This window comes from Adelges cooleyi, unplaced genomic scaffold (assembly GCF_023614345.1).
Source record: "Adelges cooleyi isolate 19-005CV unplaced genomic scaffold, UGA_ACOO_1.1 ACOO_flye_CR_arks_rails_tigmint_CR_PRNA_118, whole genome shotgun sequence".
In the NCBI taxonomy this organism is placed as follows: Eukaryota; Metazoa; Arthropoda; class Insecta; order Hemiptera; family Adelgidae; genus Adelges; species Adelges cooleyi.
In genome coordinates, this window is record NW_026095771.1 from 620,497 (window position 1) to 632,158 (window position 11,662).

General features: G+C 29.7%; 1 protein-coding gene across 1 annotated transcript; it reads right to left on the minus strand.

Moving 5' to 3' along the window:
• Nucleotides 1–1,481: 1,481 nt before the first annotated feature.
• Nucleotides 1,482–4,977, minus strand: LOC126847702 (PHD finger protein 7-like). Its single transcript, XM_050588080.1, has 9 exons — nucleotides 4,894–4,977; nucleotides 3,835–3,983; nucleotides 3,664–3,768; nucleotides 3,477–3,601; nucleotides 3,133–3,411; nucleotides 2,039–2,158; nucleotides 1,852–1,970; nucleotides 1,618–1,791; nucleotides 1,482–1,495 (listed from the first exon to the last, which is right to left on the minus strand). Exons 1-9 carry the CDS (start codon nucleotides 4,913–4,915, stop codon nucleotides 1,482–1,484), a joined length of 1,107 nt encoding a protein of 368 aa, XP_050444037.1. The 5' UTR covers nucleotides 4,916–4,977.
• Nucleotides 4,978–11,662: the final 6,685 nt, after the last annotated feature.

Genomic DNA, 11,662 nt, shown 5'->3' on the forward strand with positions numbered 1-11,662 from the left:
ATTACCTATTTTTAAAAGTTAAAGAAATTACTTAATTTTTTTTAGAGTGTAAATTTTGCATGAAAACAATAGGTATGGGTTTTTTTTATACATTTAAACAATTTTTTTGTCGTTAAAATTTTAATTTGGTATACTTGTGAAACAATTTGTTCATTTGGTAAATAGTTTTTGAATACAATTGAGAGCTTGGGCCTAGAAATGTAAAAGCATCGTAATATAATTTTAGGCAACGTTAAATATAATTCCATTAAACGAGCAAATAAATCTAGTATAAATAGATAAATAAATTGCTAAAATTCGTAAGTTAGACAGAATACAATTTTGCGAACTATCTCGGTTGATCCTCCATTTAGATAGAAGTTTATTATAATATAACATATCAATTATTAATTAATTTATCACAATACACTCACTCTCAGTCACTACATAGCTATCTTTTCTAAAATCAACGGGCAAAGTATATATATATATTTTTTGAAACCATTGAATCCTTAGAGTACTGTTACTCGTAGACCTGTTGTCCGATATCAGAGGCATTTGACCAGGAGGTGATGGGTGGATTGCAATTTTTTAACGACCGAAATAACCAGACGTCTGAAATTAATAAATTATTTACTCGACAAACTAATAAAATATGATACAAAAATAATTAAACAACACAATACATAATCTATAATAGTAATATAGATGGGAAATTTTTACCTGTTTTAAAATCAACACATGTTAATGTGTTAATTTATTTAACGGTTCAAATGACCCAGTTATATATACAAGAACATAAATGACAGTGCTAAATGTACATGTAATAAGTATGTATTAGATAACTTTAAATATTAAAATACACAAGGAAAAAAGTACAAAGGTAAAAAGTACCTAAATAGGTAATTAGAATAAACCTATCAAAGATAAGACAAAAAGGAAGTAAATATCAGACAGCCATTTCAATTAAGGTAAATAATAATGAGAAAATACTACTCGATGAACTTAAACATATAATTTTACGTATCGGTGTGTATATACACAAGATTTGTAACGGTCAAAATACATTATTTCTATGATCAAATATTTGTCAAATACCTATATTATATATATATATATATATATTAAAATTAAACAATACTGATTTTTTTCCCTTCTAATTGTGTGCAATATGTATGGTATAGAAGGTTTAAAACAAACTATCACTACTAGCGTTATATTCTATGTACGTATTAATAGTAGTATTGATTTTGTCAGTTGAATTATTCATATTAACTAGAACCATCCGAACATCGTTATCGGTATCATTACATTATTAGCCAAATAGCAAGTATTAAACTGTTTATTAAGTATATTTTCTTTGTTTGTACAACATAAAAAACCAAACGATAAGTTGTCGTTCAAGCAATGTTAACGTTCAAGCATGCTCCTAAAAATCAACTCTCTCCGTACGTAGAAAATTTCGAAATCGTTTGAAATACATTGAAAGCGTAGTGCGTATTCTACATGGCCAATCCTGGAAAAAAATAACAGCAAATAACGTTAACATTCATGTTGTTTGTCTTAAGCGATAAAAGCAATTGTCATAAAAATATATGTAACACTTTACTTTTTCAGCATCATCACAACGATTTCTACTGTCCAAGTTATGTATCCCGTCTTCTTTATGTCGTTCTTCATGCCACATAGAACAAGAAATCTTGCCCAGTTCTCTAGTGGATGTCTCATCGTCACCTCGAGCAATGTCCGCATTACTGTTTGTTGACACCGCTATGTTGTTTAAACGTCTTAGCTTTGGCCGCGAAGGGCCTGCTGAAAAATTACAATAATAAAAAAAACATATAGTATCTAGTAAATAATAAATCTTCTCACCGGTAATGGATTGACATTGCCCACAATACCACCGTTGTTCTCCGGGTTTAATCATACTGCAAGCCCGATGAGTCCCACTCGAGCCACATGTATAACATAATTTTAATTGCCACGGTCCGCTAAAAAAAAAAATAGTACAACAATTCTAAAACTGAAAGCAAGTGGAAATATTATATTTTATACTCACGAATCTTGTTGGAATTTTCTTTTTTGAGCGCGTCTACACAAACAAATTTCGGCGTCACATTCGGAATGGCGTTCCAACAATTCATTGTAAGCGTTCGGCACCCTTTCCCACGAAGCGTCCCTGTGATTGTATTTTTTTTTTAGATAATTACAATGGAATAATTGTTTTGAAACATATACAAGAGATAAAACAGTAAGTACTGTGCAAATACAGTGTCATACAGTACATGTATTAAACATTTAAAATACTATGAAAACTCAAAACGTGTGATCATATTGTTTATGTAACAGTTGTCTTTATTGTGATTTTTTTTTAATTTGATAAGAAATTACTTTTCTCGAGGAAATAAAAGAATTATTTAAGTTATTTTTTTTTACTAAAAGCTATTTCAAATAAGCATACCTCAATGTTTTTAAGTTTGAAATTAAACAACAAAAAAAATAGTACTAAAAGTTAAAAAAAAATAAATGCTCAGCCAAATTAAAACTGTAAAAGAAATTTCTACACTTCTTAACATTATAAAATCCAAATTAAATGATTTTATTTATCTTAAGCAAAACTATTTTTTTTTTAACATAACAAAACTACATACACAAATACTGAATACTCCTTTTTTTTAATTTTAACTCAAATCTTCATTAGGTTATTTAATTTGAAATGAATATTTTAAAAGGCCATACCTCATAAATAGTTTAAACTTTATATTTCATTTGAAAAAACAATTTTTAATTATGGGTCTTAAAAGTAAAAAAAAAATTGTTGTTGGTCTCTATATACTTTTAATTTAAAAAAAAACAATATCGAAAATATTATTTTGTCTAATAGACTATCTATGTAGTAGCATGGACTACATATTCTATCGGATGTTATTCGATCCACTGCAAACAAACATAGTTAAATATCTTAAATAATAAATGAAAATAAAAAAATATCTAAGTTTGTTAATATTAAAAAGAGAACATTTTTTTTAGATGAATTACATAAGATTTATGTATGAATACATAAATGCATAGCCGGAAGGGAAATGATTGTATCGTTATATTTATCACAATAGTTATTACCTACTTTTAGGATTAGTTTATATTTTAATTTACCTCCTCGGTATGTATATTCCGAGAGACAACATGCTAGCTTTGAACTTTTTGACATTATTGCATAACGGACATTTGAAAAAGTAGCCAGCACTTAATGCCAACTGTTGAATGCATTTTCGGTGAAACCACGAGTTGCGTTGACAACAAGGAGCCCATATGGACGACGATTCAGCCGTTGCTTTTACATAGTCTTTACAAATTGCACATTGAACTTCGGCAGAGTCTTGCAAGGCTTGTAGGTCAACTGTTTGCGTTATTTTGTGTTGCGAACAAAACGATCTGAAAATAAATTTCACTTGTAACCAGCATTAGTCCATCTTTAATACATAAACGACAACACTCACCTGTGTGAACTTAAAAATTGATGCATAGAGCCGTTTTCCATTCCACAAGGTAGATGAAACTCTTTGTCGCAATCAAGAGAACAACAAGATATATTCGCTCCGGCCGTGTAACAATAAACGCATTTCTGTGTTGAACGCGTAAAATGATTATAACGATAATATCTGTTAAAACTCAAATATAATATACCACTTTTGATGCTCGTTGGAGTTCACGTGTGATGTCATTACCTAGAAAACTCCACGTTCCTTCATCATTAGCTCCACCTCTTTGTATGGCTTTCGACGAAAGGAGCTAAAAATTACAGTTTTGAATTTTTTATAACGATCACCTACGCAATGTGACCACATGGGTACTTACAACGCAAAAATAATGAACAACTATATTGTCGTTGAGCTGATACAAGAAGCCATAAAGCTGTTCGCTATTTTCTTTCCTTCCGCAAAACATGCACGCTTTATTATGTTTGTGTCCGAGTTTGACCATCACGTCTTTACGCGTAGGTTGACCTTAAAAAAAAAGCAACAACAAACTATATTATTTAATTTGTAATAAATTTAATTAATTTGCTAGACTATCGAATGACGGTGGTGGATTTAATGGGAAAAGGCCGAGTCCACAATATTATACACAGGGTAGGGCACAATATTTCATTTGTGTAATTGTTATATAAAGGTAAAAACCTTTAAGATAACAAATATATAAGAGTTTTAAAATAAAATGTTAACGTTAACACTAAAATACTTAATAGTAATAATATTCACTGGTGCCTTAATAATGTTTTCTTTTGCCTACTACCGAAGACATTATATTTATTATCATACCTGAATGCTGCTAACTGCTAAGAATGCTTATTGATGATAACATAATAAATATTGTTAAGGATCTATTTGGATGTTATAATGATTGAACAGGACAAAAAGCTGTCTATCACAGTGCTTGTGAGAACACCTTTATTACTTTGCTATTTTACTACTTTTATAGATTTTATTCATAATAAATAAAACGAATCAGTAGGATACACCATTTTATAGGGTTTTTTGATTTTTACATATAATTTTATATTCATATTATTTAAAAAGAAAAAGAAATGTCGTCTACTTATTAAAAACTCATTCACAGTAAAACGTATCGTTCCTGGAATTATTACAGTGGATCGTTTGCCAGTATTCGATTGTTTTGTTTGCGAAATAGTTATTTTTAATACATATTTTTCACTTTATTAGGTCTAACAATCATATTGGGTGTATCCGGCTGGATTTTTTCTAAAAGAAATTTGATTAGAAAACCCAATTTGCGAGAGGCCCACACAGGCTAGTGTCCAGTTTATATTGTGTAAAATCAGCCACTAACCGTCGACGTTAAAAACATAATGTAAGGGTTATAATATTTTACTAATATTTTTTATTGAGAACTCACTTCTTGTTCTGGATGGCACCATGACGACGAAGGATATTAAGGGGAAACGTCACATCGTGCAAAGTAGAATATAATATGTGTTATAAAATTATAAACATCGTATTCTAAATTATTTAAAAACACTGTTTGCAATATTATTGATAAGACCCGAACATAAAATAGCTGTTATGAACTATACTGCGATTCTGTGATAGTATAGTATGTTAATGACGTTTATTGCGATGGATTTGTTTCAACGTAATGTAAAAATATTCATTAATTGTTATGTTTGAATATTCAACGAATTTCGAAATTCGACGGTTGAAACTTTAAAGAAAGAATTATCCGAATGAATAACGATAATAGAGAACCAATTATCACTCGTTAAAAACGTTAAATCACGATTACCAACCTATCTTATAATAACCACATAACGGTCACCACCCAGGGGTCCCAACACCCAATTACAATTTAGTCGAAGAAAAATGAAATAAAATTTAAAGTCTTAAAATTATTTTAATTAACTTTTTATTGGCTTTTCTTAACTCAATACCTAGGTATTCCAGGTGATTCTTTTAACGCCCTAAAAATGAGACAAGCTACTAAAATGTAAATTAGGAATAGGACTTAAATCCGGATATCCGAAATATCCGAATAACCGGATATTTAAGTGTATAATAGATAAAATTCCGGATTTTTTCAATTATTTTTTTAATGCAATCTAAAAAATAAAACTACAGTTACAAAACGTGTAAAGCTACCTACTTTTATAACGTTAATTGAAAACAACATTGTATTAATTTATAGATAAAACAAAATTTAGACTGGAAATTTGGATAATCGGTATAATTTGTTTAGCTTGAGAATAGTTAAATTTATATTCCTAAAACATGTGTAAATTAAAATACTTTGAAGTTCATTTGTCTTATCGCCTATCACTCATATAACGAAAGATAATATTTTATTTATATTATGAATAATTGAAATCCGTGTTAGCTTTATATTATGACGTTTTTAAACATTTAAATAGTTATTTATACATATTTTTTATACTATGATGTTTATTAAATGAATTGATTTGTTTTAATAGGCCTTGTCTTCATAGGGGGATATACAGGTATCCAAAAATGTGTTCTGTTTATTCTGATTAAGTGATAAGTACGGATTTTTGGTGACACATAATAGTGATATATTTTAATAAATATTAAACTTTACTATATTGGTAATTAAAGTATTAATGGTGTAATATTTTTAGGTTCTTTGCCCTAGAATACAGAATTTGTATTTTATTTTTATTTATAGGCACGTACTAAATCTACAATTTCAAATATAATTTCAGGCACAAGGTCAAAAAATCGAAATAAATAATGTTTCTACCTTTTTTTGGGAAAAGGGTTGCTGATATTTTTTTAGGGTATGGCTGTAGGTACATCTGTAATAGATCTTGAGTAGAAGTAAAATTATTGTTGCTCTTAAATTGAAGCCAAATCTTCAAAACTTTTTTTTTTTATAGAAGTGGGCAGCACTAAGTTAATTTTAGTATTTTTAAGAAGAAGATCTTACGGCTTTACATTCTGCCTGACCAAAGAAATCTGAGATGCTACAATAAAGAGAAATAATATACTAGTGATGTTACCAATTTTTAAAAAGAAAATTATACTAGTTAAATAGGTATTTAAAATACAATTTTTTTTTCAATTCCACAAGTCAGGAAAACTAGGACCATTGGTACCTTTTACTTATTTCTATAAGTTTAATATATTCACCCACTCCTCTCTAGTACACCTAAATACACTTTCCGGATTACACGCTGAGAGCCGTACCATAGGTGACAAAATATGTTCGTTTCACAAACAAGGAAAAGATTAATTTCACTTAGAAGGGTATAGCCCCTTTTTTGATGCCAATTTTCCTAGGCATAAACGTGTTATGGGAAACACCGATATAAGAAACACAACAATTTCTTACTATTGAAAGACGTAACGGGCACCGTTGAGAACGATTGGTCCGCATGATTACCACCACTGTCATCGCCGTTGGCCGTGCTGGCATTTGCTCCCATCTCGCATACAACAAACTTTTTTAGTTAATCAAAAATACTACAATTTCACGATTTATAAGTAAGCTATTTTAGTTCTACAACATAACCGAAAGTGTTTACTCGTTACACTTTTTGGTGTTGCTATGGTTATTGTATGAGTTTATTTATAATGTCCGTTGTTTGAACAATATTTCTGATTTTCACAGAAAGAAAAAAAAATTGTTTTATTTAATTTGATTCTAAATGTTTACATTTTAACCACTCAAAATTATACACCTCCTATCATTCCAAACCCAGCTAATACCTTCCTTAAGGAATATTGCGCAATATTGGCATAATATCATGTCAGATGGGATCAGTTTCTTAACTTAAAGTATACATTAGTTAAGATTTTGTCTCAATCGTTTAAGTAGAAAAAATATAACACTACACGTTTACTGAAAAGTTTCAAAGCCTTAATAGGAATTAAGGAGGATATTGTCAATGAGTGATGAGTCAATGGTATTACCTTATGATATAAAATATTATTAGGTGTCAAAGTAGAGTACCAGTTTTTTCATGATTCTATATTAAAATTCTGTATAATATTTTTGTTTGAATCAACACTTATTTTACAGTATCAAAATAGTCAATCGGAATGTAATGAAATTAACAATATGTAATTAAAACTATTGATAGAAAATACCATAAATGGCTTATTGCTTGAATTGTGTTTGAAAATTATCTTATACACATAGTACTCGATATCGGTTTAATAAATTTTTCCATAAAGAAAGGGTCTGGCGTGCGAGGCTCATCAGCTGTTATGCGTGAAACTGGCGGTTCCAAATTGGTTTATCTATGACGTTATCATTAATTTGTACTTCCATCAAGAATGTATAGCATAATGATTTAGTTAGATAAATATTTATTTTGTTTTTTTAATTTTTGCGTTACAACCGACAACGATCGCCAGTCAGTCAAATACTCAAATCGACGTTGACAGTTGTATTATAATGTTTTTTTAACAAAAAAAATTAAAATGGTTTATGACGAAGTTCTCAAAAATAAGTTCAAAAGAAAAAAAATTGTAAAAACAAAGAATAAACTCTCAAAATGTCTGGCGTCTTCAGTACCCATTGTCACGTCGTCGGCTATTTGCTGTAAAATTTCATTGTTCATATTGTATAACCCGTTTTTGCGTTCACTAGTGCAAACGACTTCATTGTTTTCCAAGAAAACACATTTCTTACTGTCTGATTCCATCTTCAAACCTTTATTTAATGCCTTTTCCGTACTAAATAAGTTATACTTTAAATTTGGTACATATAACACATTAGACAAATAATTTTTATTCATGTTATTTCCCACATAACATATTATATTTATATTACCCGAACCTTCTGCCTGTAAATTCGTACCTTCGCCAATACTTATTTTCACTGGCGACCTGAATTTTTTATAGTTCACAAACCCCTCTCTGTTGCTTGTCATGTGTTCAGAAAGAAAGAATGAAAGAAAGAAAGAATCATCTCTACGCCATATTCTCCTCCTTCTTCCTTTTCTTTTCCTTTCCTCTCTCTCTTTCTTTCTTTGTTTGTTTCTTTTCTTTTCTTTCTTTTTTGTTTTGTTTTCTTTCTTTTTTTTCTTTCTTTCTTTTCTTTGTTTCTTTGTTTCTTATCTTTTTTTCTTTGTTTCTTTTCTTTCTTTCGGTCTTTCTTTATTTGTTTGTTTGTTTGTTTCTTTCATCTTTGTTTCTTTTTATCTTTCTTTCTTTGTTTGTTTCTTTTCTTTTTTTCTTTTCTTTCTTCTTTCTTTCTCTCTCTCTCTCTCTGTCTTTCCTTTTCTCTCTCTCTCTCTCTCTCTCTCTCTGTCTTTCCTTCTCTCTCTCTCTCTCTCTTTCTCTATCTCTCTTTCTCTTTCTCTTTCTCTCTCTCTCTCTCTCTCTTTCTCTGTCTCTCTCTCTCTTTCTCTCTCTCGAGAGAGAGGTCTTAGTTCTACCTAACGAGTTTTGAATCGATTTTTTGTCTCTTATAACTTTAGTGAAAATTGATAACTAATCGTTTATAACGCACAGTATTTTTTTTTAAATTCAAATTACCCCATGGGTAAACACTTGTATGTTAAATCAAAGACATATATCTTCACACTGTAAGTGTGTAGCGTTTTTGTGTTTCCTAATCACAACAAGCTCTGTCAACGTCAATTTATTTTATTACCTAATTATTTACTTGTTTCTTTTTAAAGTAAAAAAACTAGTCAACTCAACGTATTTTTTTTTTTTTTTTTTTAAGAAATTACAATTAGTAAACATTTAATTAGAAAAAAATATAAAACCAGAAAACGCCTGAGCACGCCTTGTCCAGGTTTTTCCCTGACATTTCCGTTTTTTGTGAATGCATTTTTTAATTGTTTATTAAATATCGACATAATCGGAGTAGGACGAGATTATATTGGCTGTCTAAGCCTGGTGAAAATCTGAAAAAATATATTTTTAAATTAAAAAAAAGCGTTTGCGTTCTATTTGTATGAAGGTACAAAACAAATAGTACAATAAAACATATTGTACATTTCACCAGCCCCCCCCCCCCACAGTACAAATAACGAGATAATTACATTTTTTTTATGCTAAAAGTTAGTACTCAATTTGTATAAATTTGAAGAAGAAGAAGAATGAAGAAGAAAGTTAAATAGTATTCTAAATTACAATCAAATTTCCATTTTTCATAATAATCATTTATTTATTTATTTTTTTTTTTTTTAAGTGAAGTTACTTATTTGATCGCCGTTCATTGCATCCATCGGACTGGCCAGTGAAAAACTCCATCTGCTTCCTTATCAAAAGTCCTTGAACTTACACACTCAATTGTAATACATCATTTACATCAAGGCTTTTATAAAAAATCTTTTTTTTATAACTTAAAAAATTACTTATTTTGAAAAACATTAATCCTTTAATGCTCTTAGAAAAAAAGTACTAATTTTAGGAGTTTTTTACTTTTTTGAAGGAAAAAAAAATAAAAATATACCGAACAAAATGCCGGACATTTTTGAGACAAATTCTATTATTATTCAAACTTTAGCTGAAGCTTAAATGTATAATGTTTGCTATATATCTTATGCAAAAAAATTAGTTTTTCATGTTCTTATGATTTATTTTTTTGGTCATTTTGAGTTTCAAATATACATCTCTCAGTTTATTTGGAAATTCACATATCTTTTATAAATACCTTTTTTTTTTTTTAATGTGAATAGGTACTCTAATAGCATAATGTCTCTAGCATAATATATTATAATATATGCTTTGATATAGAGAGATCGGTAGAGAAGACCTAGGATTGTACTGACATTAAGTATTTCCATAAATAAATGTATCCATTTTTGGGGGTTTTCCCTGTTTCGGGGGGATGAAGTTGACTTTCGACCCACCAAAGTACCGATCGCATACGGTTCCGGATCTGAAAATGGTGCTACACAAGTAATTCGGTTTACAGGACAAAAGTTACAGTGTCTACAGAGACAAAAATAAAACACACATAATTTAAGAATTAATACCTTATTTGCTTTGCATCGAAGCTAAAATAAATGTTTTCGACCAGTGTTATACTAATATCTTAACAAAAACATGTTTCTAAGTTATTAAATAATTTATTGTATTTTTGCAAAACGTAAATCCTGTCTTAATGTAAATAAAATAACAACAAATGTCACAATAAATTTGAAAAAATGTATGTTCAAAGGGGATTTCCAATAACGTTTATCTACCTATAAAAAATTCCACAATGACATGGCTAATGTATTGAAGATATACTAATAAAATATAACATACAATAATATCTAAGCTAAAGTCAATACTATTGCTCACCGTGGACAGTACAAGTACACGGCCTAAAACAAAAACGTTTATTTTTAGTATTTATTCCACGGTGAAATCAACCTTTTTAATAATTTTCGTTTTACATTCGAGTTCAATAACCACTCAACGACAAAGCGGATTACATTTTATTTTTCGCCGGCTAATCCGATGAACGGAACGACGTGGCGTTCAATTAGGTAATTTATTTAATATATTTAATTTGTATGCATATTTTATAAAATAAGTGTAGGTTCTGCTATCTCTCCTCCGAGACAAATAAATGGAGGTGTTTCTCAAGGTGTAGTAACCGTGCCTCTACTCTTCAACTTATCTCCGATTTGCCAACCTTAACTTACATGCCTCTACCTAATGCTAAGGTTGCCTCACGTGACTAGTAAAATACGGTCACTTAACGATAGATTTCGCCTTCTTCGCCAACCACTAACGTCTAAACATTTAAAGCTACATACCAATCTATTTCTCTACAAATCACAAATCTGTTAAAAGCCGATTTGGGTGATACGGTTCTCAGTTGTGGAGAGCTGCTAAATCTCAAACACTAACCGTACTAATAGATTACAACTCAAATGAAAATATTTATAAAATAATAGAATACGCAGCTGCAGTTGTAGAAGCTTAGAAAAACACAGTAAGACATTAACTCGTGATAAAAATTATAATGTGTATATTTCTTCCTCCTTGCAATTATCCTTCCAGTGGTAGGTACTTGGCTCTATGTTGTAATCTGTAACTATGGGAATATATATATTTTTTTAATCGTTGTCAATTATAATAACTATTGGCTTCTAATTTTCTAAGTTGCTATGTAGGCATTGTTGATTACAATTTTATTAAACACAATCTAAGTGACGTTTCTACTGCGTGGATGATTTAACAAAAGACCTAAAGAAATG